A 25,526-nucleotide genomic window follows, 5' to 3' on the forward strand; every position below is an offset into this window, starting at 1 on the left:
ATTATGTAGTTTTTAATTACTATCTAAGCTTCTAGAAGTTATATAAATAAGAGTAGTGTTAGTTCTACTAGAAGTCTTAGTACTAATAGTAATATACTCTAAGTTTATTAAAATCTACTAGCAGTTCTAAGACTAATAGCTAAGCGTCTTTTAATATCTTTTTATTAAATAGAGTCTATAAAATTAGATACAAGGCACTACTATATTCTATATATAGGTATCTACTAAATACTTAATAATAAAGATTCTAAGAATACTAAGAATATCTACCTTTTAGGCTATATATACTAATAGTACTAATAAACAATTAGATTAGTGTACTAGAGTACGTTTTATGCGTATCTAGATACAAAACAGAAAAGAGCTACTATAACTTACTACTTAATTACGTTAAAACTTCTGCAAAGAGCTTATTCAAAGAACTCGCGCGGCAAACGTGTGCGAAGAGCTTGCGCAAACACATCGTGCAGAAAGGCAAAGGTTTTGAATTATTACAACATCGAACGCGAACACCACCTCTATCCATCTCGCGAGCGAATCGCTAAAACAAACAACAAAACTGCTTCTATATACAAATCGTCGCAGCCCTCGCGCTGTCACTACTGTCGCACCGTCGCAAGCTCAAACAGCACACTTGTACGACTCCGGCTTTGTCGCATCGCTGTCCTTCGAGATGAGTCGTGTCTTCTGCGGGTACGGGCACAGGAACCTGTCGAATTGGGTTCCCTTCGTATCGTTGAAACTCACGGGCAAGGTCTGCGGCACGACGTCCTTCTCGACCCAGTCGACGAGCGCATGGAACGTGGCGGGAGGCTTGCCGCCGGCAGCGCCACCATTGCAATGTCCGAGGCCAGGGACTTGGTAGTAGCGGAAGAAGTCGTCGACGTTGGCGTCAAGGTCCTTCACGCGGTTGTAGTAGTTGTCGGTCGCCTTGTGCGGGATGATATTGTCGGCCTGGAGAAGAAGTTAGTCGGGTGTCAAGAGTAAAGGCGTAGCGGATGGAGAACTTACCAAGCCGTGGAATGTTATGAGCTTGCCACCAGCCTTGCGGTACTCCGAAAGGTCTGCGTCCGCCGTCTCGATGATGGAAGACCACTCCTGGACTGATGACTTGAACATACGCGTGTACTCCTCCACTGAGCTGATCTGCGTGTAGTTCCACTCGGGGTCTTTCTTGACGAAGAACTTCAACCAATTCTCACCAAGGCCCGACGGAGACCCGGTGCATGTACCATTGGCATTGCAGGTTGTTGTCGCAAGAGCGACCCGGAAAGGGGTACCGTCCATGCCATCGCTGCCGGTGAGATCGCTTGCGTAGTCAACGCCGTACCAGATGAACTCGCCGTCAGGTCCCCGGGGGCCTTCCCATGTAGCGTTCGCAATGACCGCGGCTCCTTCGCTGATCGTGACAGCCTTTCCGGTCGATGTGCAGTTGTGAACGCTGCCAACTATCGTGAATGGGTCGAAGAAGCACTTCTCCGGGTCGGAAACGAGACCGTCAACAACGCCGTCGAGAGGGTCGCAAGCGGCGACAGCAGCCGAGGTGATGGCGTCAAGCTCACACTTCGTCGGGAATTGGTTTGTCATTGACATCATGACTTGCGCCCATGCAGCGTTGAAGAACAACTCATTCCAGTTGATCGCAGCCGCTCCTGCATTGATGCCGTCGTACGCCTCAGGGTAGCGCTGAGCGAGCATGAACCCCTGGCGACCACCTTGGGAGCATCCGTTCCAGTAGGAATACTTCGGGGCTTGTCCGTAGAAGGACTTGGCGACGTCTTTGGCGATGAAAGATTGGTCGTGGAGAGACTTGGAGGCGAGGTTCTGTATCGCATACAAATTGACATTGCCAGGGCTGTTCAGCGCCCACGGATCAGGAATAGGTGACGAGCCCAGGCCGGCGTCTGTTGTTGAAGCCACATAGCCCTCGCCTATGGCTTCGTCCATGAAAACGTAGGATATAGTGAACCGGCCAGCAACCCAGCCTCCGCCTCCGACGGCCTGCAGTCGTTCGTTCCAGTTATCGATTGGGAGCCATGTCTCTACATTGATGTTGTCGTTCTGGCCTTCGTGGGTGTACGTTACGGTCACGTTGCAGAAGTCGAGGCCGAGCGCGGCGGGAGAAGGCTTGTTGGTGGACGTGTCGAAAGCTCCCGTGTAGTTTTGGACGAGCGCAGCGGTGAGACCCGTGACATTGGCGCCAAAGACGACGGGGTACGGGATAGAGCTGGCATTGCAGGCAGAGAATGGGACGGTGAGGTTCTGCATCGTGTTGTATTGTGGAACGAGAGACTGTGGTCGGATGGTGAGTTGGAACGATCGCGACATTGATCATATAAGTAGCGACATGATACAACAGCTCTCGCCGAGATGCCTACTGTAGGTACTCTGGTACGACAGGCGAGTCCGCTTGGTGGTCGATGCGTGGATGGGGACGAATACGAGTCATGGTATACGACGTATTCGCTGGTTGGCTACGTATCGCGCTAGGGTTGCAAAAGTACCTCGTTCGGCCAGTCGAGCCAAGTTTTCCAGAAGCTGCCCAAGAATCTCGAAATCTCTTCGATTAGTACTCTGCCGACGTTGCCGACCAGCCACACCCGGCGTCTACGATGCAAAAGAACCGCGTAGTGGGCCAGAATAATGAGCGCTTCCGGTTTGCGCATAGACAAAAGTGCCGTAAACTCGCTCGAGAGATTAATTGGAAACACCCAGATTAAACCAGTTCCAGGCGGCTGATTTGACGGCTTTTCCACGTCAGGCTCTGTCTGGTATACGACTGTCAGCTCAGATGCAGCCACACTGCAAGTCTGTCGAGATTCCTCGCTCATATCCGCATGGTCCAGTAAGTTTGACAGGCGCTCCGCCACTGCTACTGCTGTTTGTCCGTTCGAACATATGGCATGATGAATGGCACTCGTGCTTCGCTCGAAAAGAGGAGCAACGCTGGTCTGGTTCAAGAATCCCCAGGATTGCGATATGATGGCTCGAACTCCTCGATGCAAGTTCATGTACGTGACGAATCCATCCAGGACTCCACCCGGTCCCACTTCGGCATTCCCAGCGACTTCTGAAAGGGCGTGCAAGCCAGTCATGGTGGAGAATGACATGATAGACACAAGGTTATCTGGCGTGACTTCGATATGTGCACTATTGAAGGTGCATAACGCCTGAGTTTGGAGAGCTCTAGCCTCCTCGCGATGTCGGTCTGCTTCTTCAGGGTGTTGGTAGCTCATGTGCATGGCGGAGAGGGCCAGAACTTGGTACATGGCATATGGCTCTGACAGAATCGCTGGCATAAGAGCACGTGCTTGCGTTTCGTCTATCGACCCTGTTTCTGCGAGGCTTGGCAACGTCTCGTAGATGAAGTGGCTGAGCAACTGCATATGTCGCAAGCTGAAAGAGAGGTCCGAGCCATGCGGTGACGACGCCGCCCGAGAGAGGAAAGACAGGTCCACGGAAGACGTCACGGCTGGTGACACCGTACTGCTGTGTTCCACAGTACTCGGCACGCCATGCGACGTTGGAGTTCCGAAGTAAGATCCTGATGTGGTCTCGGGAACCGCGTATGGCGATTGGCTGGATACCGCGCGTTGAGATGGGTCTGGTGGCCTTGAGTACGTGCATGTACGATCATCGCGCGCGCAATTCTCGCACGTGGGCTGCGCCTCATCGCACTAGAACGATCAGTATGGTTTATTCCCTAATGCTACGCGAGCAGATGCAGGTACCCGCGCTCACGATGCCGTCGCGTACCTTGATGTGGCGTCTCTTGCACTCTTGACAACCGTTCCTAGATTTGCGATGCGATCTTCTCAGAACCTTACGCGGAGCCATGGCGGACTTTGGCGAATGCGACGTAATTGGCGAAAGGACGATGAAAAGAAATACGTGGAGGCGGGAATACGGATAGCGGCGAGAGGGTCTTGAAGCGTTGAATACGGATACGCTGACTAACCAGCGTTCTAGTTTAGCGCCATCGAAATCCGAATATGGGCTCGGGAAGATCCGTTCACGTTTCACCGACCCAGCACCAGCACTGCCGCGGCCATGTGGGTCTGTCATGGATCATGGTCGGTGGTCCGTATCGAGTGTACGGCGTATATTGCTACTCACGGTCGAGCCTGAACATAATCGCAATGACGCGGCTGCAGTTTACGGGACCCATGCGACGTTGTCTAAGCCCATAGCTCTCAGGAAGCTTGGGAGGGGGATTGGCGTTGGCTGCAACGTGCGTGATGCCCTGCACGCCCTTGATACCCGTTTTGATGGACTTTAAACCTGGTGAAACCTAGAAGAGAATGGACGTCGTTCTGAGCCGGACTTTGTATCGGGACATTCTTGCGGACAAGCTGCGTTTTCGAGACAGCGAAGTACGCAGCGGGCTTTGTATTCGATATCGAGAGTGTACCGAGCGAAGCATGCGCTACGCGGTATCGTCGGAGCTCAAGCCTGGGTCGCGTTCCCGACTGCGCAAGTTGAGGACGCGAACGTCACGCGCATGAACACTCGACCACAGCGTTATTTTGTGAAGGTACCGACAGCTATTATGGATACTCGATCGTCGTTCTCCTTGAAGAGGAGCTGGATGGGGGGATGAAGATGAGGTGTTGACGGGGTAGCGTGTGCCTGGCAGAACACGCGGCGCGGCGTTATGTAGCTCCGATGCGTCATCCGGCTAGTCAAACATTGTGTCGCTCTCAACACGAACACAGTCGCCCTGCATGTCAATGCCACCCAGACCTGAGACGGCACACGGCTTCCACAATGTTACTCCGACGCGATTCAAACCTTCAGCCAGAGCAATAGGGATCTTGCGGTTGCCTCAGGCATAATTCCGATAGCACACCTGGTACCTCTATCGCACAGCAACTTAAGCCCCCTTGCCAACATGGACACTATTGGACCAGGCCGCAGAGGAAGTCGGGCAATTACCAGTAAAACATCGACGGCATGGTATCCGCTGCCCGCGCGTGGGACGCTGACACGTCGTTCCAGCTCAAGACACTCACTCTTATTGCTCAGCTGTTTGCTGACTTTGTGAACACATAGTAAGGGCAATCAACTTCGAAGCGGCACATGCGAGCAAAGTCCTATACTTCACATCACGCGATGTCTCGTGTACCGACACTTCACCGCCCTCCGCGATACACACGTCCCGTCTTTGGTCTCAGCGTACCTGACCGGCCGATCCTCCTACACAACATCGTAGTACCGGCCGAAGCCGCGGACAAGGAAGGGCGATGGATATGATAACAGGCTGTTAGAAGATACCGATGGATCGGCTGACCAATGTCTCTTGGCCTGTCGTGCACATCGATGTGGGCTACGCCGTGACAACGGAATGTATGATTGGATCGCTGCGGCTGACTGCATACGCCCATACGCCCATACGCCCCGCCTATTTCAAGTGCTATAATGCGAGCTACACCGTATATATAGCTGATTCAGTGGCATTTCCGACCCGCTTCCTCGCACTGTGGACAAGCTGAGTCTGCAATGGCCGACGTCATCATCGTAGGCGGCGGAATCGCTGGCACCGTAGTCGCTTCGCGTCTGCACGAGAGGAAGCCATCGCTATCCATTGTACTCATTGAAGCCGGTCCCGATCCTACTGGGAATCCACATGTTACCATACCAGCCGCGGCCGCGAACCTCCACTTCTCCCAGTACGACTACAACTACTCTACAGCACCTCAAGAGCATCTCGATGGGAAGCCCAAGCGAAATGTAGGCTTTAGAGGCCTTGGCGGCGGCAGCGTTATCAACAACGGTACACATGGTGACTGCAGGTGCGCGCGACCAGCTGACTGTGTTAGGTGGATGGATTCGAGGCGATGCGCAGGACTATGACGAGTGGGCACGCGATGTTGACGATCCGCGATGGAGCTACGACGGCCTATTGCCATACTTCAAGCGCACGGAAAGGCACTTCGACCCCGATGCGGATCCCTCGCAGCATGGGCACGACGGTCCGATGCACACGGCATCTGTCACCTCTACCGGCCGTATATACCCATTGCGCGAAACCGTCCATAAGCTTTGGTCGAACCTCGACATACCACCTATCCATGACCTGAACGACGGCCGTCCTCAAGGCATCAGCGATCTGGTTGAGAACTTCCAGGATGGCAAACGGCAGATGGCGCACTCCGTATACCCGCTTCACGGTGTCCAAGTGCGCACATCAACCATCGTCCGGCGTGTGCTTTTCGACGATACGAATACGGCAGTCGGCGTAGAGCTCACAGATGGCGAACGCATTGATCTCAACGAAGGCGGCCAAGTCGTCATAACCGCAGGCGCCTACCGAACGCCCCAAATCTTGATGCTCTCTGGCATCGGAGAGCCTTCCCAGCTATCGCAGCACAACATTCCAGTTGTATCCAACCTACCAGCCGTCGGCCAGAATCTGCATGATCATCTGATGATGTACCGTTATTGGAAGCTGCGAAACCCAGAGAAGGGTGTAGCGATCGGCTCGCCGCTCTTCGGTGGTCTAAATTACGACAGAGGGGGGCCGGTAGACTTCTTGGTTCGCGCGCCTATACACCAAGTCGGGACACTGAAGGCAGCCATCGAGCGCGATGAGGGCCCGGTATCTGATGACCACCCACTGCTCAATGGCCCACGCACTCACCTCGAGATGCTTCTCATGTACATTGCCGTCGGAGCAGAAGCGCAGGGTCTTAGTATTCCGATTGACGGATCATCCATCATGACCTTTTTAATGGGCTGTCTTCCGACGTCGCGAGGCTCGGTGACGCTTGCATCGTCTGACCCGTCCGCGAATCCCATCATCGACCCAAACTACTGCGCCACGGAAACAGATCGCTACGTCTTGCGCGAGGGTTTCCGTATGCAATCCGAGCTGATGTTGGATACAGCCGAGGGTAAGATGCTTGTCGAATGTGAACACATTCCGCCAGGCTATCCGGGGAAGTCGGACGAAGATATCGACGCGAGACTCAAGATGGGCGCGAGTACCACATATCATCCTGCAGGGACAGCAGCGATGGGGACCGTTGTTGATGGATCGCTGAGGGTGTTTGGGGTCAAGAACTTGCGTGTCGCTGATGCGAGTGTTATTCCAAAGCCTCTTGCGGCTCATTACCAGGTACCAGTCTACGCAATTGCCGAACAGGCTGTTGACATCGTACTGGGTGAGCATTTCGAAGTGGCTAGACAGTAAATGATAATGTAGACAGACTCTTTCATGCTATGCCTCGTCTAGCCCAGTGATCGTGAGTCGTGCTATTGTTGAACATGTCGACTTGATTGACCTCACTAAACGGGAGCTACTCCTGCAACATACCAACGACCTCTAATTTCCATTTCACATACAGGCCAACCTTCTTGGCCCCCGAGCCTTACAGCAGGGTGATGTTCTCCGGACTGGGGAAGTGAGACGCCGAAATCGATCTGTCGCGGTTCTCGTGTGCCCGCCTACCGCGACTTCGAGTGTCGCTACCTGGGTCAAAGACTCTGTACACCGAGACCGCCCCAACTCTTGTGTATGTTCCTTCGGCCACTTTGACCGGTATAATAGCAACACCCATATGAGGAGTGATCATGAGGACTTGGCAGGAGTCGTACACGTCGATGTCAAAGTAGACACTGGCTTCAGCAAGTCTACCGTTTGTCATGCTGACCATGCACTCTCTGCCGTTAAGCGATAGATCCGGTAATACACCAGAGACAGCAGCTATCGGACCTCTGATCTTGGCGAATCCGTCTGTAAGTTCTCCAAGGGGGTTCTTACCCTTAGGCGTGACTTCGCAGCTGAGCAGTTCGGCGCACAGTCCTTGGTCAAAATTCTCCTCGAGGAGTAGATATAACACGACCCCTTCGACAGATGCGAATGACCACGTCGGAGCTCTCCAGGGGACGGCCCTCTGCGGTTCCTTCGGAAAAAAGACATACTCATCCCAGTTGGGATCCTGCAAACGCCAAAGTAGACCTTGTAGAAACCAGCTCTTCCAAATGCCCGCGAAGCAGGTATCGCCAGTCAGCTCCTGTAGGGCTGAAATAACGCCACCTAGAGCGGGGAATTTGTCGGACGCAAAACTCAGATTGCGCGATGTGTAATCTTCAATCATGCGGGCCCATACGCGCCATCCGTAGGACCTCCCGTTGACTACCGGGACCTGTATCTCCTGAGTGCCTGTGATTGGTGCCGCGTTTTTGATACTTTCAAGCCCCTTTGCTATCCTTTCCAAAGACGTCTCTTTCGAGGTGCCGTATTCGTCGACGAATTGGGGCTCAGTGAAGACTTGCTTGGAACACTCTAACCGCATGTTGTAGCTTGTGAACTGCAAAGTGCGTGTTGCAAGAATGCGTTCTTGGAGTACCCAGCCGCGGCTCAAGAGTGGCTCTTCCTATTTCACGTTAGCTGGCCGGAACGCTGTGCGGATCATGAGAAAGATGAGCTGTACCCGTCGCATCGTGATTGACTCGTCAGTAATAGATTCCATGGAACCAGGAGACCACATCAAATCGTCGTAACGGAAGTAAAGGTCGAAAGAGCCCTTGTCATCTGCAAAAGAGACAATGGTCTCTCCTCTGAGTTTACGTGCGTGCAAGAAGCCCTCGCCACAATGGCTGGCACGTGTCGCAGCAATGGTCAGATACGCGTTGCTGTACACATCAGCCATCCGAGAAGCCTCTCTCTCCCAGTCCGCTCCGTCATCTTGTATGATACAAAGACAGTCAGCCCAGAGGTATCGGATGCCTAGATATCTGGTGAGAAAGACGGCGTCTCGAATGGTTTCGGGGAGCTGGTTGTACTTGATTCCCCCATCCTCTTTGTACTTGTCGAGATCCTTGGTAGTCGTGGTGAATGCCAAAGCTTTTCCCCAGCAATAACTCAATGCGATATAATGGCCTTCACTGTCTGGGCCTTTCTCGATAAGCCTGAGTGATGTGTTGTCCAATAGAGTACGTGGATCACCTGCGGCACCTTCGAATTCAGCCGCTTTAGGCATGGAACCAAGGTCCAAAAGGCGCGTAGGTAGCTGAGATGTGTTGCGAGCCGGCACCGATGTTGAGCAGTCCGGATGGTTTTCATTGCAGTTCTTGACCCATGCTGACATTTGCTCAAGGACATAAGGATGAACCGAGTTCTGTATGGGCACGTGGCTCTTGAAGCAACCTGCGACCGAGCTGTCTGAAGAGCGCGCGTCAAATCAAGCCTGTGTCAACAAGTGGACGTCAAATACCTGGAGTGGTCGTGTAACTGAAGTTGCCAGTGAGCTGTACCTGAGGTTCCGCCTGGCCCATGAACACCTTCAGCATGGGCGAGCCAATCGGCGCCAGTATCCAAAGAGCTGTTCCATCACAGTCCTTAGCGTTCATTTGGTAGTGATAGCTGCCACTAAGATGACTGAAAATGACCTCGCAGAATGCGCATGTACTGACACTAGCTTCTAGGTCTGATACGCTGTTGTGCCATCTGTAGAACGGTTCCTTCGTTTCTTCAGTGGTGACCGACCTGGGCAACCGAAACCACTGGAATTCGTCGTACACGGAACTGTCGCATTGATGAAGCTTCAGGAAGCTGCGAATAGGTAAGGACTGGCATGTATGGCAGAATCCCATCTTTGCGAAGGTAGTTGTGGAAGGTACGGTACGTGGTCGCCTGATGGGGTCACTTCACGTCGAGAGTCCGCATGGGTATCAGCGCGATATGGTGATCAGCTTCTCCTTGTGTGCGCGGAAAGCTCAGCAAGGTGTGGAGAGCGGGGGATTCCAAATGTTTGCGAGATCGGTACACTCGTAGCGACTCATGCAAGAAAGACCTATCAGGTGGGCAGACTACATGAGGACAAAAGTATGCAAAGTAGCTGACGTGAAGTTGATGTAGGCTCTAGGGTGTTCAGCCTCTTTTCCCGGTTAACGCGAGCGAGGATGTTGGGACGGGCATAGCACGAAGCAGGCTGGTGCCTGATGAGATTGGTGGGTGGGACTTGGCCCGCATGCGATGACAGCGCCAGCGCGGTACGTGGATGTTAGTAATGGGGCGGTAGGGGTGCAGATGTCTTGACGTCGGCGACTGCCTAGGTGGTATGTTCGCTTTGATTCGAGCTCTCAAATACACGGTTGTGGCAGGCGCGAGGTAGGCCTATCAGTTGAAGATGCGAGGTGCTTGCTCCGATCGGAACGCCATTCCGACGGCAAGATCGAACCGCCGCGCTCGCGCATCCCTTGCTCCCTAATCATCACACTCACGCCACGACGTCCTACAATGCACGCAAGTCGCGCCTCCTTTGCCAGCATCGCAATGCTCCTTCCAGCTATCGAAGCACTCTCGGTGGACGTTTTGCCCGCACGAGCTTTTACACCACACGAGGTCTTCCCTGCCCCCCGGCGCGTCTCCCTTCATCGCATGGCAACAGATAGCGCAATCCCCTTCGATCTTTTGCCTGCGCAACTGCATCAGGTCACACGCTTCGCATGAGCGATCTTCCCAGTCACCGCGACACACAGGACATGTGAAGTCCCGGTGATCGATGTAGCATTGCTTACGCCAATCCTCGAAGCATCTCTTATGGAGAGTCCTTCCGCATGTGGACTCACACCACACAACCTCCGACCGATCGTATTGGGAGAGAAGGTCGCCTTCTTGACATATGGGACATTCATCGTCGAAGGGCAGACGGCGGGCATGCGAACGCGCACAGCGGGGTGTTGAGGTCGTGAAGCCTGGTGATACCTGCGGCACAGTCACGCTCGAGGCCTCGCTGGATGTTTCGCTGAACGTTTGGCCCTGTACCTCGCCGGACGACTCGCTGGACGATGCGCTGGACAAAGGTTCTCTGCCGGCCGCTGTCGGTCTTCGCGCATGTCGTGCTAGCCTCCGCATCATATAGGGTGGGTGCGACACCGTCGGGCTCGATGCCTCGCTGGACGAATCGCTGGACGAATCGCTAGACGAGTCGCTAGACGGCGGTCGCGCGCCCGCTGTCGTTGGGCTTCTCTCTCGACCCGACGCTGCGGTGAGGACAGGTCGAATCGGCGCTCTTTGCCTTCGCGCGCGCAAGTCGGTGAGGATATTCGGCGGTTGCGAAGACGACAAAGGCGGATCGATCGATCTCGTTAGACGAGAAACACGAGACTCCAACTGCGCCATGCTTCGGTGTGCAGCTTGAAGAGCCGTAAGCTCCTCGAGGCGGCGATTGACATCACGGAGCGATCGTTGCACATCGATGGCCTGTTGTGCTTCAGCACGTGCGGCAAGCTCGGATTCCGATGGCGCCCCGACTGAGGTATTGTTAGATGGTTGCGCTGTATGGTGGGCAGTAGAAGACCTACTGTTCGCAGATCCAGGCCGCTGCCTCACCCGCTCCGACGTAGCGTCGACCCGTTCGTCTACTCGATCATACCTAGGGAACGCCTCCCACATCCTCTTCATCCAACGGTTTAGCTCCTTGGAGACGCGATACTTCTCTCTTTCGTAGAGGATCTCCATCTTGTCGACTTGGTATTGATGGAAACGAAGACACAAGCCGGCTCAGCGAGGCGCTGGAGTTTTGAACGAAGTTGCTCAGGGTCTGAATTCTGGTTCGCCAAACCAGCCAGCAATAATTTGACCCTGTGTGCGTTGTCTTGACGTATAGGCATGCGGCATTTACGGTATATTGTACTTGCGATTTCTCTCGTTCGTGAGAGTATCATTTCGTCCAGGTCGTCGGTGTTGCGGAAGTTGCGAGTGGCTCGTCTCGCTCTGCGTCATCGCAGTGCCATGGGGTGAAGTGGATAGCGACCAGAATATGGCATCGCACGAAGGTGTGAGTGAGGGCGCCAATTCAACGCAGCGGCCGTCTTGAAAAAGCTTGAGCACCGCTTCTGGGTCCCAGCGGCGGCCAGACGCATCGCCAACGACGGCCCTGGGATTGGATGTGGAAAGAGGCATGCTTGAAAGAGTATGTATAGGGTAAATGCGCAATAAAGGTAAAGTCGCGACGCTGTGGAGTTGCACCGCTTGATGCTGTCGCCCAGGTCTAATTATACTCAACCGCGCAGTCTTCATCGACGCTCACGGCTTTGCTCGTGATACCACATACCTCCGCTTGAGGCCGCCAATTGTGGAAGGCCGTGGCTGTGTTCGACGCCTCTGAGACGGAGTAGCTGGCCAGGCTACATCCTCGCGGTTCCTCACTGGATGAATGCTAGGCGCAGTGTAGCATACCAGGTGCTCTGATGCGTAGGAGCGAGGCTGCGCGCTTGTATTTTTCATGCATCGTCTTCTGTCGAGCGTGGGGTAAGTTCTGAAGTAGTGTGGTAGCGAGGCTGTGCGGCACAGTCGATCCCAGCGGCTTCCTGGAACGGCTTCCGTTTCTGGTCGCAAAGCGACAACCGGCTGCCGTTGGACCAGATCATTTGGAAAACGGAACATGAAGCGAAACGCGCTCGAGCCTGGATGGTGTGGCTGCGAAGATGCATGTCTTCCGGCATTGCGACACCACCGCATCCCACGCAGAAGGACAAATCGAAGGCGCGCGCTTTACATTAGTATCAAAATGAAAGGTTGGTTCGATCTCAACGCGTTGTAGACTTCTGGGTCATTCACTCCTGTCGTTCGTGGTATGTAGGTGTCGAGCATTGTCGTGACTTGTTGACCGCCGCATCCCCGCCTACGGAGTCTTCAACGCGCCCTCTTGCATCATACGCCTTGCTTTGTTCAAGTCGTTCGATATCTCGTGGTCCCAAATCCACGCCATCCTTGACTGCGCATTGCTCCGCAGCGCTTCCAAATCGTCACCGACGTCTTCTCCTTCGAACTCCCACAGCATACCGGCTTCCTTGCTGGTCTTAACCAGCTTTTGACTGCGCGGCCTTCTAACAGCGTCATATGCGTGGAATACCGCCTCGAGGCCAGTGTTTGTATGACACTGCGATAGCAACTCGCTCAGGACGTAGACATCTTCGATACACATGCCCGCGCCTGCGCCTTGATGCGGTGTCGATGCATGAGCAGCGTCGCCCACCAGGCAGATGAGTGGCTTAGCGCTATAGTAGGTTGATGCAGGTGGGTGGTTGAATAGCGCCCAAATGTCGGGCTTCCGGACATTTTCCATGATCCTGCGCACGGCAGGAATCCAGTGCTTGTAGTCTTCCAGCATGTCATCGCGGGATGTTTGGACCACCCAGTTCTCGTCTTCCCATGTGGGTCGCGAGGAGAAAGCGACGACTGTGGGTACGTTAGCTACGCGGGTTGGCGGGTGAGCGGAGTTCTCGTACCATTGAACAGCGTGCCGTTCGCAATAGGAAATGTCAGCACATGCCCGTGATAGCCCATATACATCTGCGGCGTCCTTGGTGTCTCATTGCCCAAGATCTCAACCGCCTCCGACATGGGGAGCAGCCCCCGATACGCATACTTCCCCGAGAAGACCGCCTTCGCCGCATCCGTATCACCCAGCACGATAGATCGCACGCGACTTTTGATCCCGTCGCACCCAAGCACCGCACTGTGCTGCGCAGTAGACCCGTCGGCAAAGTGCAAGATCGCATCGCTGGAGCCGTCGTCTGCTTCGGTAATCTCAAGTACCCTCTTCCTGAAATGCGCGACTCCCTCCGGTACCAGCTTGACCAGCTCATCAAGAAAGTGAGCCCTGTGCACGCCCCCTCCCGGTCCCTTCCTCCCCGGTATGACAAAGATCTCTTCTCCCAGTTCTACATTCTTCTTTCTTTCATCTCCAACCCTTACATGGAACCAGTTCGGTGGGTCGGTGACTGTGTTGCCTTTGCTACATTTGACGAACGCTTCCGCGATGCGTTGATCGATGAGAGCCATTGTGCGAACCATGACTGGCGAGAAGCCGACACCTGCGCCTATCTCACCAAAGGCTTCGGCGGACTCATATAGCGTGATCTTGATGTGTGGACATTTCGTGAGAAGTGCGGTTGTCAGCGTGAGGCCAGCGATGCCGCCGCCGACGATCGCGATGCTCATGGGGTCTCCTTCAGTCATGACGGTGATAGGCTGGGGAGATCACGGATTTGATAGCGATGAAGGACACGAGAAATTGGCTGCGATATGGTGATCGTGATAGACGTCGCTGACAACATGCTTTGCAACTGATGCGAGCTAGCTTCAACTTCCAAAATGATACTTCGAGGTACAACTGCAGCTGCTGTGTGGTAAGATGACCCACATCATAGGTGGGGCAAGCTTGTGATGTTAACACCGGGGTGCCGCCTGGTTAAAGACAGATGCGCTAACCACCTGTACGGCAATGAAGGTGAGGAGACATGCGTATCGACCATTGTGCCGCGACATGCTTACCGGCATTTAGTGAACTGCCGCTTACTACCGTTCAATGCTGACTCCAGACCTTGTGGACGTACGGATTATAACAGGATCTTTCGCAACGATGTGTTTGCTTGGAGAGATAACAAATCTGAGTGCGCCGAGAGGGCCTGGAGCGTTGCTGGAGATTTGACGCGGGCCGCTGCGGTGGGGTTGCCTCTTCCCCGCCGAAGGCGCCGTTGTGGATCTGAACTCTCATCCCGAGCCCGCTAACTCATAATGTAACGGCATACCGGGAAGCTAGCTTCGAAAGAAGCATTGCCACCGACGGCTTCATATAACGATAGGTTGTTGATCCATCGTTCGTATAGCCAAGTCACGAAGGATGCGGAGAGGGCTCAATTCCGCGCGATGGCCTACCCGCCCCATGTCGGACACTTGTTCCATGTAATGTCCGCGCATCCTTCCGCCTACTACGGCCAATCGCAAGCATCGCGAAGTAGAAGTTATGAAGAAGCGCAGAAGGTCCGCTGATCCTTCTCAACAAGACGCTGCACATCAGGCCATGATAGAAGGCTTCGCGGCTCGTAATCGAGGTTATTGTGCCCGTCCTGGAGTGTGTCCGACAGCCAAATCTCGAACATGGCGAAAGTGCGACGCGGTGAGGGAATATATGTTGATCGGGCGTAATTCGAGTAGCTTTCGTCTGGTCTGCAGTAACCCTTGACCCTGCCCGCATCGCATAACGAGCTGTTACTGATAGTCGACCTTGGTCGGCTTCGCAGCAATTACTTCACCCCTCCTTCGTTCTTCATCACACTCCGTCGACATGACGGACGCCAGTATCGTCGAGAAGGGAGTTCACGTCGACAACTCATCGGTTTCCCCAGCAGGGTCAACAAACGAGCATGGCTTCGATCGCGCTGCGGAGAGGCGACTCATCCGGAAGCTCGACTTTCGAATCTTGCCAGTGCTGTGGATACTTTACTTGGTCAACTTCATCGACCGGTAAGTCTAGTTGAATGACCTTTGATCGTTGCGAGGCCGTGCTAACTCGCCCCCAAGAGCCAACATAGGGAATGCAAAGATCCAGGGCATGGAGACAGAGCTGAACCTCATCGGCCAGAGGTTCAACATCGCCGTGTGGGTTTTTAACCTGGGTTACCTCGTCGCTGGCATCCCATTACAAATCGCCTTCAAGAAGTATGGGCCCAAGAGTCTTTGCGTAATGATGTTCTGCTGGGGCATCACCGTCATCGGATGCGGACTCGTGAAGCGATGGGAGGAGCTCGTTGTCTGCCGTCTGCTGGAAGGCATCGCCGAGTCGGCCTACATCTCGGGAGCGGCATACTTGATCGGCGCGTATTATTCGAAGCGCGAGTACTTGACGCGCTACGTCTTTTTTTGCACCGCAGGTATTGTGGCGGGCGCAATCAACGGGTTCGTTTCCTCGTTAATCGCTCGCATGGACGGTACAGCCGGGTATGGAGCGTGGAGATGGTAGGTTAACTGTTGAGTCCTTTGGCGTACATCTACTGACGTGAATTAGGATCTTCATCATCGAAGGTTGTGTGACTATCTTCGTCAGCATAGCCTGTTGGCCGATCGTTCCCCCATTTCCCGAGCAATGCAAGTTTCTGTCTCCCGACGAGAAGGCGCTGATGCTAGCTCGCATAAAAGCTGATGGGGGTCATGTTGCCGACGACGAGATATCGTTCAAGAAGGCGTTACATTTCCTCAAAGACTGGAAGATCTGGACTGGGTAAGTGGCATGTATGTTCTTGCGCATAACTGAACTGATCGTGACCAGCGTTTTGATGAACATCGGGGTGACTGAGAACGCAAACTCTCTCGCGAACTTCCAACCGACCATCCTAAAGGGCCTTGGCTATACCGCGACGCAAGCGCAGGTCCACACGATCCCTGTGTATCTTATCGGCGCCGCCTTCTCGGTCATCTTCGCGTACATGAGCGAGTGGCTGCAGCGCCGGTATCTGTTTTACGTCCTAGGTTGGGCAGTTCTCGCGACAGGTCTCATCGTGGAGATTGTGCACCCGTCCAACCCGGCCGTGCGGTATTGCGGCATGTTTTTTATTGCCAGTGGATGCTATCTCGCGATGCCGATCTCGATTATCTGGGTCTCGATGAACTGCGGTTCTGGGTACAAGCGGGCCGTGGCTATTGCTGCAATTATCAACTTCGGTACTGCAGGGGCCTTTATTAGCTCTAACGTTTTTCTGTTTAAAGAGGCGCCGGTGTTTCGTACTGGGTTTAGTACGGGTCTCGGACTGGCTTGTATCGGTGTTGTTGCTGCGACGGTAACATTCTTTGGTTGCAAGAGGGAGAACAAGAAGCGCGATGAGGCAAGGTTGCAGATGCCGGAGGTTCTTGACCAGAGTACGAAGGCGCTGGGCGACGATCATCCCGACTTCCGCTTCGCGTTGTAGGCCGGACACGATGATCTGGGGAGGCACCGTTGGCATGTAGAATCGGGATGAGACGACAATGGAAAGGCGCCGTTCGGTGAGCCGTAGAGCAGGCGACTCTTCATGGATTGAGACGTTCCCGAACCCTTCCCAACCAGTGACTGACGTTTCACCAAGAGGCTGCGAGCTGACGTTAGTTGACTTGAGATTAGCAAGAGATTCTATGACGCGGTCGCGTTACGTGAGGCACTACGACGCGCGCTGCCAGATGCTGTGATGACGCGCGCTGCGTACGTCGGTGATGATAGCATCACTACGTACTCACGACGATGAGCTTGCAATATAGATGGCCGCACTTGTCGTACAGTCGCTGGCTGCCGAGATGATGGCGTTGAAGTGTTAATGGCGGTCGGATGGTGTGGTGTGTACCTGAGAGATGGTGGCCAATCGGCGGTCCGACGCCAAGCAATTGCGGCGCGTCATCGCGGTGTTCAACACCACGGCTTCTCCACCACAACGACATCTGCAGCCTCACGAGTATCGACGTTGAGCCGTCATTAGTGCTGTAATACGCAGGCGCTTCTGCGTCACCACAATGGCTGCAATCTGGTTCCTTCCTTCGCCTGGGCCTACGCGATATGACAATTTTTTGCTAGCTGCTAAGAGTCGGCATAAAAGCCGCGACACGATAGGCGCTTGCTTCGAGTTATTAACTAAGTGCATGATAGGCGCACGCGCTGGGTAGCTTGTGAGTCGCGAAGGCGTCCGGACTCGGGACCTTGTGCATCCGAAGCTACAGAAGGCGTCCGGACCCGGCCTCTGTGCATCCGACTTTCGACGTAAGCGCTAATGGATTCTCTGCACAATAATATCAGGGCTACAAGGCTGGAAACTTCTATGTAACACCAAATCATTGGTGGATATACGTACCTGTGCGCAAGCATCTTCCAAGATGCAGACTATTGCACCGAGGAGGGCCGTGTACGTTTTTGGTACGCTTGACGCTACAAGAACTTTGCTGACCCCGTGTTAGAAAGTTAAGCCCCTACCTTTAATTTTCATGCCCTTGGTTCAACTTCCAGTGCATAGCAGATGCAAAAAATGGCCGAAGTAGCGACACTTTTCAACGAAGATTGGGAGTTCCAACGCTCTGGGCAAACTGGCTGGAGCAAAGTACACCTTCCCCACGATGCTATGCAGGTAGAAGGGCGGCGGGAGGACGCCCTCGCTGGAACTCATGGCGGATTTTATCTTGGCGGAATGTACAAGTATCGCAAAACATGGCAAGCGCCTACTACTCTGGAGTCCAAAGTGGTCGCTTTGAGCTTTGATGGTGTTTACCGGCACAGTCGCGTGCTGGTGAACGGCACAGAAGTCGGCGGTTGTCTGGCGGGCTGGACCAAGTTTGAGGTTCGCGTAGACTCTTACCTGAAGCTCGGCGAGAGGAACACCATCGAAGTACATGCCGACAACAGTGAACAACCTAACGCGCGCTGGTACACTGGAGCCGGAATTCATCGCAGCGTTCATCTCATGGTTCGAAACCACAATCTGCTTTGCAAGGACGGGATCAGGCTGGCAACGCTCTCCGCCAGTGGAGTTGCTCTTCTCACATTCGAGGTCTTACTCAACAACGAAAAGAAGGATGACGTTGAAGTATCTTTCGAGCTTTCGAGAGGAGGAAGGAACGCGATCCAGTGGACAACAAAAACGACAACGTCTGAGCTGAGACAAAACTTCGAGATATCGAACCCAGATCTATGGTCGGCTGAGACTCCGAATCTCTACGACTGCACTGTCGTCATCAACGGCGATCTCTATAAGTTCAAGTACGGTCTGCGCACTCTGCAGTTGAAACCTGGTCATGGATTCCTGGTCAATGGCCAGGCTGTGAAGTTGCGTGGTGGTTGCATACACGCAGACAACGGTATCCTCGGCGCAGCGTCGTTCAAAGCTGCTGAACTGCGGCGCGTGTCGATCATGAAGAAGAATGGCTTCAACGCTATTCGTATGTCGCACCATCCATGCTCGGAAGTTCTTCTACAAGCATGTGATGAGGTAGGCATGTACGTCATGGATGAGTTTGCCGACTACTGGTACCAGGCAAAGTCTAAATACGACGATTCCAACACCTTCAACGAACGCTGGGAGTACGAAGTCGCTTCTCTTGTGGAACGAGCTCGTAACCACCCTTCAGTTGTTATGTACTCCTTGGGTAACGAGATCACTGAGCCAAAAACCGCCTACGGACACACGATCGCCAAGAAGCTCCTGGACTTCACGCACAAGCTGGATCCATCCCGACCCAACACTATCGCGGTCAACCTTACGCTGGCCGTGATGATGTTTTCAAAAATCCCGCCGGGGGATCCAAATACTCCTCCTGCAGATAACAAGGGCGGTCTGGGGGATTTGGTCTCTAGCAATTTCTTCAACATCATCGCCAGCATGTTCCTCTCATTCATGCGGTACATCCCAAAGTTCAATCACACCAATGTTGTGACCAGCAGACTCTATTCGTACATGGATGTTGCGGGCTACAATTATGGAGATATCCGGTACCAATCAGATGCCAAATTACACCCTTCAAGGATGATGCTCGGTACCGAAACCTGTCCACCTGATCTTCCTAGGAACTGGTCCAACGTTGAAAAGATTCCAAACCTAATAGGAGACTTCATGTGGACTGGATGGGACTACCTTGGCGAGGTAGGCATTGGTGTGCACGACTATGAGGCAAGCAGGTTTACCCCTATAAAATTGTACAAACCTTGGCCACATCTAGTAGGGGGTTGCGGCGCTTTAGACATCACTGGTGTGCCCAATGCTTCGGCTTTCGTAGCCCAAGCGTGCTGGAAACTCCTGTCTCAACCCGTAATTGCGGTACGTCCATTGGACGTCTCTAACTTGTATTACAAGTCGACGCCCTGGCGAAATTCCGATGCGATCGAGGGCTGGGGCTGGAAGGCTTGTGAGGGCCAGAAGGCTTACATTGAGGTCATCACTCAGGAAGAGGAAACAGAACTCTTCCTGAATGGCCGCTCGCTTGGGCGCGCAAGTAGCAACCAAGCCAACAGATACACCGCTAGATTTTCGACAGCTTACGAGCCTGGCGAACTTCTTGCTGTTGCATACTCTGGCGGACAGGAGCGTTCGCGCTCCACGCTCCGCTCCGCTGACGTTGCTTCAGTTAAGATCGTCAACGAGAAGTCCGGTGAACTTGTCGCAGACAGACAAGACCTAGCGTACCTTGGACTTCAACTCGCCGATCAGGAGGGAAACATCGAGATGAACGACGACGATACCCTCACTGTCGAGGTACATGGAGATGCCACTCTGGCAGCGCTTGGGTCTGCGTACTATAAGAATCTGGATTCCTTCAACGGCAATGTTCATAGAACATGGCGAGGGCGAGCCTTAGCTGTGATACGTTCCGGCAGTAGGTCTGGAGACGTTGTCGTTACTGTAAGCAGCGTAAGGCATGGATCTTCGTCGATTACAATAAAGCAGAGAGCTCAAGAGTAGTGTATCGTGCCGGTGCACAAGGTTCCCTAGTGTAAATCGGATGTTCAACCATCCAAAGGATACCCAGAACAAGGACGTCTTCTAACAAGAGCCCTTTCACTCGCTCATGTTCGTATATATGTCAACTAGCTGTTAGCGACCTTACAACGATGTAAGTGGTTTCGAGGGTGAAGATGCTGCTTGTCGTCGTTTGTGAGTGATTCCACGACACCAATACACATTCGCGTTGCGAGGAAGACACATTGGCAGAGCATAGAGAATTTACACGGTGCAAACATAAGGCAAGGGTAGAGGTGCCTCAAATTTGATCTTCATAATCATTGCATGACTAGATGAATGCTTCAGCTATCACTGGCTGATCGCCCTCGAAATAGAGCTGAATAGAGCCTTCAATACTGCCGTTGCTCCAAAATCAACCCTTACTCCCCGTCCGCCACTCACTGACCATTCATCTCAGCCCGTCTCCTCATCTCAATCCTCTTCCTCAGCAGGTTCGTCGCCCCCAGCAGCAAGGTCCTTAAGCGCTTGCTTGCGTATCTGTATGTATTTCTCGATGTTCTTGGTCGTGACATCGTACTTTGCGATAATCTCCTTGGCGAAGAACCGGCTGGCCTGCAAGGCGAAGAATTTCGCTCCGTCGGTATCAGGCGAGTTTCCGGCGTTCATCCAGAGGTCGTCTAGGTTATCGGGGCATGCGGCTGTGCCGTGGTAGTCGACAATACCGGTGAGAGAGTCGGCATGCGCGTCCACGATGCGTTGCATCATTCTGACGTGGTCGCTGAGCCAGTGCTCTAGGTTGGTGTTCACCTTGGTGCACTTTGGAGGCGGTCCCTGGACTTCCTCATGCATAAAAAGGCGCATCAGCGCAATCTCTTTGGCGATCGCAGAGTTGGTGGCTGCTGTAGCAAACGTCTTGTCATCTAGCAGACAGAGGTACGCCCCCAAGCCTGTGCGGATGTCGCCGTAAGTGACGCGGGTTTCGGTGTCGCGGAGGTATGCTGCGTATTTGGAGACGTTCTCGGGTGTCAATGTGCCGGTCTTCATTAGGCCAGGAAACATGTCCTGTGAGTGTTAGCAATGTTTACACCGTGCATTACGGTTGAAACGTACCGTGAGCCAGCGGTGAGCCTCTTTCGCGTCGCCGTCTTCGAACTCGTGGTGCAGATCTATGAGACGGTAGATGGCGATAAGTTGAGGTATCTCTGCATCCTTGAAGTCGTCTTCTGACCTCAAGATGGCTCGCTCCATCGCGTCCAACAGCCAAGGAGCGCCCGTCGCGGCGTACTGATTGGCCATCGATTGCAGGTCGATGCTCTGGCTGATCTCGAGCGGGAACTCAACACGCGCATGTGACTTTGCAGGGCGGAAGCCTTCGTTCTTGGGAGGCGTGTTGAAGTGTTCCGCGAGATATTCCTTGATCACCTGAGTCCATTTGTTTCGACGGTCAACCCATGTGGATGACTTGTCGACTCGGTACCGACGGAAGAAGAAGCAGTCCTGAGCCTCGATGGGGTGTGCTTCACATAGCTGATGAGAGTAAGCGATCGAACCGTTTAGACCGTCTATTACAGCCTGTATTGAAGCGGAGTAAAACTTACATTGGTCAACGGGTCGCGGTTGATCAGCTCGTAGAATAGCAGACGATCTGCTTGCATAGAGTTGTACCGGACTACCACCCGTGTCATGCCGTCCTTCAGCGGCCAGATTGGAAGGCTATTGAGGCGCATGACTGATTCTACCGATGAAGCCTTTTTGATCGTGATGTCCTTGAGTATGGCGAGAGCTGCCTGTGCCTCGGTGTCGTTACCAACAGGCTTGGCAGCTTGTTGGCGCAGCACATCGGCCCTGGCCGGTCGAACCCCGACCCAGAGACCTAGATCCTTCTGGTCGTTGTCCGCCATCGTCTTCTCTTCTGATGAGGCTTCTGCTGTTGTGTCAACCCGTCGATCCACAATTGTTGCGCTCGAGCTCCAATTCTGCACGCGAAGTAGTGTATGATCCTGGAGAGCTGGCGCCTCGACGCCAATGAGGGCGAAGCTGAATGCATAGCGGTGTAGGGGTTCGATGACGGGCTCCATATTGTGCTGAGTGCTCTGCGACGTGAGTATTGGAAGAGGATGGAGAGCAGTCGAGTGTTGAGGTGAGTGCTTATATACACCCTAGCGTCCCCGCTAGTGTCTACCACAACAAGGTCGAAGTCACCTTGGCCTTCACCTTCACCTGGCTGTTTTGGGTAACGTAATTAGACCACCAAAAATATTTCGTGCCTTCGGTTTTGTGGATCTGAACTTATCAAGTTGTGGTTGCAAGCAAGGGTATATTTATATGTAAAAAGTGCGGGTGAAGGTGCGCCTTCGGTCTTGGTAAGTGAGGGCCAGGGCTGTTCCAAATAGACGGTGCATTGGAAGGGTTGTCGTAGAAGCGCAAGTATGCTGCATAACACCTAGACATACTATGATCATTAGCAACAACTCACTCATACAGGTGGATTATAGCAGTTTGATGTTACCATTATAATCGCTTGTCTTATCTTATCAACGACTTGTTAGCACGAAGGGTGTGGAGACATTAGCGACTTGTTGACAGCCTCGCTAGCTAGAGCAACGCCTCTGGTCCATGAAATCATACCAATGAAAACCACTCCAGCTTCACACCCCTCTTCTCCAGCTTCTCCGGTTCGAGCCGCGGGTCGTAATTAATGAGCTCACCCGTTTCCTTGTTCCGAAAGAAGTCGTAGTTCGTAGGGTCGTCACCATCCACCAACTTGGCCGTCCTCTCCCAACCCTCAAGATCATCGACAGACAATCGTGGGTCTTCGATACTCACTTCCTGAGTATCGGTGTTCAAAAATCTCAAAACGCGGCGATCACCTTCGGCCCAGGCTGCCATGCCTAGCCACGGTGAAGGTAGTGAGCCGAGGAGCATATTACCATCTTGTAGACCGTATACGAAGCATTCACCAACAACGGTGTAGTAGTCGGGACCGCGGGAGCTCGGTCGCAACGCCAGAGGTGTAGAGCAGCCGAGCAAGATCGCGATGATGTCGCCGACCCGGGTATTTGACGGTGCAAGGCCAACGTATCCTTCTTTGGTACGGAAGAAGAGGCGATCAGCACAACATTGAAGGGCGTCCGAGACATCACTTCTAATTGCGGAGCTCGGCAACTCCGTCTCGCTTTGACCAAAGAGTGCTTGATCACCGAAGTCCTGGCCGACCCAAGCGTTCGTCGAGCTGAGTATCCAATCTGGCTCGCGCTCTTTCGTGATGCTGCAGTTGAGGGTAAGAGCATGTGCCTTCCTCATCGGCTCGTTCGTAGGTCCGTAGATAGCATCCAGATCGCCCGGCTGCCACTCCCTGACGCGACGGATCGCTTCCCGCCTATCGAGCCACGCTGGCAAAGGCGTGCTTACCTGGCTTACCTCCGCACATCGCACTCCACGTACTCGAAGGATTTCCGGTCTCGTCTTGTTTCCTGGCTGGGTGTTCTCCGCGTTGGTCACCGTATAGTGAGCCCGCGAGCTAGTAGCCGCGAACTGAGCAGGTATGTAGGTCTCGCCGGGGATGTCTGACGCCCAGTCGGGTACCCATGTCGGCGCATCAGCGGTGACCTGTCCATTATTAGAGCAATTGTGGAAATGCTCCAGTCGCTGCGATATCCCGGCGTGGTTGAGTACTGTCATGGCATACACGTCTGCCCCGGTGTTGTTATCGTCGTACTCGACTTTGATGCTTGCCGCGACCTTGTGTGGAGCGAGACCAAGCAGTCCATAGATCTTGTCCCTAGGGTCGGTACATGCCTTGAAAGTGGCTGCGCGATAGAGTAGTCGTGTGAAGCATAGGGCTGGTAGCCGCGCCATTGTACCCGTAGCCTGCTCTAAACGTTCTCGAAGGCCATCTGGTACAGTCGCTTTCGAGTATAAGCAATAAACTGCTTCAGTGAACGGAGCGACCGGCACTCTCTCATATCCACACTGCACTACAGCAGTCGGGCGAATCTCTTGTACAACCCACAAGCGATGGAACCATGGACGCTGGAGCAGAGTGTGTATGCTATCCCATGTCTCGGGTGTGTAAGGCAACTTGAAGTCAGGGTCGTACCAATCCTTCTCTTCCGCGCCGGGAGCGCTGAAAAGGAGCCCAGTGTCCGCTTCGGCAACGATCTGATTGCCCAGGTAGCGGAATGTGCGCAGCGCTAAGGTGCTGCTGGCGTCTTCTGTCCCCAACCACAGCGTGCTCATCCAAGCCAACCTGTATATATCGTGCATTCGTGGCACCTGCTTGTTCAACTCGTCGTTGTCACTTTGATTGAGGCAGATTGCATCGATCCATAGTGTTCTCGTTTGACCAGGGTAGCGTAGAAATCGGACCACCGTGGTTAAGCTCTTCGTGACGTACAGTTTCGCTGGACCATTCGGGCCTTCGACGGTGATAATTTCGCTCTTGCTTGAGTCTCCCCACTGTATCAGGAGCGTCAGTCAGACACTTATCAGAAGGGGTTGTACTAGCAGAACTGTACGTACGACGTAGGATACTGTCTCATATCTTGGTACCACGCCATCGCTCTCCGGTATCGACTTGTACTGCTCGATATGAAAGTCTGGATCCGGGTGGTTCCATTGTATATCGCCCGTCTCCACGTTTCGAAAGAAGTATTTGTGTTCGGTGATCTGTCATCTTATCAGAGCTGGTGGGATTGGAGAGGTTTCGCTGATTTCAGTCTCCTTCTTATACGCCGGACTGTTGCGATCAAAAGAGCCAAGAGGCCTGCTATGACTTACCGTCTGGAAAGCTTCCCAGCCTTTGGGCATATGATCTCTGATCTCGGCCAGCGTCAGTCGCGGAGGTTTGGCTCTAGACGGAGGCCTCAAGACATGATGATCAAGCCGGATCCGGATCTCGTCGTCAAACTCTCCAGGTAAGATCGTGGCAAGTCTGATGAAGCTGAGTGGGTCCGGTAGCGGAATGTACCGATGTTCTGGGAGTAAGCTCAGTCTCTCTTCTTCGCCGGCATTGTACGCGGCAGCCACAAGACTATTAGTGCGGGTCAAGCCTTTATTCTTGGGTCGTATTGTGGACCAGCGCAGGAAGCGACTCCACAACGGGTGGTTCACGTAGGTTGGCGGTGTTGCGTCCGAAGGTGGGTCGTTCATCTTGACAGCCTGATCGTCGGTTCCGATACAACGCCGCTCGCTGAATAAGTCAGGAAAGTCTCAATATACCGCAGCTAGAGTAAGTCGGCGACAGTTAGTTGGCAAATGGGGGAAACTCAATGTGTCCGTGAAGTGCAAGACGCGATGTTCGTGACCATCAGTTGTACAGGCAA

The 25,526-nt window shown here is 53.5% G+C and overlaps 7 protein-coding genes across 7 annotated transcripts; 3 read left to right on the top strand and 4 right to left on the bottom strand.

Moving 5' to 3' along the window:
* Positions 1-621: 621 nt before the first annotated feature.
* J4E87_008479 (uncharacterized protein) lies at positions 622-2,328 on the bottom strand (the record flags this gene model as incomplete). The annotated part of the gene is made up of 2 exons (XM_049380068.1): positions 622-954; positions 1,012-2,328. 2 exons carry the CDS (start codon positions 2,326-2,328, stop codon positions 622-624), a joined length of 1,650 nt encoding a protein of 549 aa, XP_049230065.1.
* A 3,171-nt stretch (positions 2,329-5,499) lies between these two features.
* On the top strand, positions 5,500-7,192 carry J4E87_008480 (uncharacterized protein; the record flags this gene model as incomplete). The annotated part of the gene is made up of 2 exons (XM_049380069.1): positions 5,500-5,773; positions 5,820-7,192. 2 exons carry the CDS (start codon positions 5,500-5,502, stop codon positions 7,190-7,192), a joined length of 1,647 nt encoding a protein of 548 aa, XP_049230066.1.
* A 178-nt stretch (positions 7,193-7,370) lies between these two features.
* On the bottom strand, positions 7,371-9,580 carry J4E87_008481 (uncharacterized protein; the record flags this gene model as incomplete). The annotated part of the gene is made up of 4 exons (XM_049380070.1): positions 7,371-8,378; positions 8,436-9,151; positions 9,219-9,507; positions 9,575-9,580. The coding sequence occupies 4 exons, from the start codon at positions 9,578-9,580 to the stop codon at positions 7,371-7,373; spliced, it is 2,019 nt and encodes a 672-aa protein (XP_049230067.1).
* A 3,052-nt stretch (positions 9,581-12,632) lies between these two features.
* On the bottom strand, positions 12,633-13,972 carry J4E87_008482 (uncharacterized protein; the record flags this gene model as incomplete). The annotated part of the gene is made up of 2 exons (XM_049380071.1): positions 12,633-13,189; positions 13,240-13,972. 2 exons carry the CDS (start codon positions 13,970-13,972, stop codon positions 12,633-12,635), a joined length of 1,290 nt encoding a protein of 429 aa, XP_049230068.1.
* Positions 13,973-15,080: 1,108 nt separating this feature from the next.
* On the top strand, positions 15,081-16,698 carry J4E87_008483 (uncharacterized protein; the record flags this gene model as incomplete). Its single annotated transcript, XM_049380072.1, has 4 exons — positions 15,081-15,259; positions 15,317-15,751; positions 15,801-16,013; positions 16,062-16,698. 4 exons carry the CDS (start codon positions 15,081-15,083, stop codon positions 16,696-16,698), a joined length of 1,464 nt encoding a protein of 487 aa, XP_049230069.1.
* A 1,080-nt stretch (positions 16,699-17,778) lies between these two features.
* Positions 17,779-20,202, top strand: J4E87_008484 (uncharacterized protein; the record flags this gene model as incomplete). The annotated part of the gene is made up of 1 exon (XM_049380073.1): positions 17,779-20,202. The coding sequence occupies one exon, from the start codon at positions 17,779-17,781 to the stop codon at positions 20,200-20,202; it is 2,424 nt and encodes an 807-aa protein (XP_049230070.1).
* Positions 20,203-20,673: 471 nt separating this feature from the next.
* J4E87_008485 (uncharacterized protein) lies at positions 20,674-25,353 on the bottom strand (the record flags this gene model as incomplete). The annotated part of the gene is made up of 7 exons (XM_049380074.1): positions 20,674-21,264; positions 21,313-21,729; positions 21,801-22,295; positions 22,361-22,426; positions 22,831-24,660; positions 24,724-24,870; positions 24,982-25,353. The coding sequence occupies 7 exons, from the start codon at positions 25,351-25,353 to the stop codon at positions 20,674-20,676; spliced, it is 3,918 nt and encodes a 1,305-aa protein (XP_049230071.1).
* Between the last annotated feature and the right edge of the window lie 173 nt (positions 25,354-25,526).

This window comes from Alternaria ethzedia (assembly GCF_023757985.1).
Source record: "Alternaria ethzedia strain BMP 0044 chromosome Unknown scaffold_27, whole genome shotgun sequence".
Taxonomy (NCBI): domain Eukaryota; kingdom Fungi; phylum Ascomycota; class Dothideomycetes; order Pleosporales; family Pleosporaceae; genus Alternaria; species Alternaria ethzedia.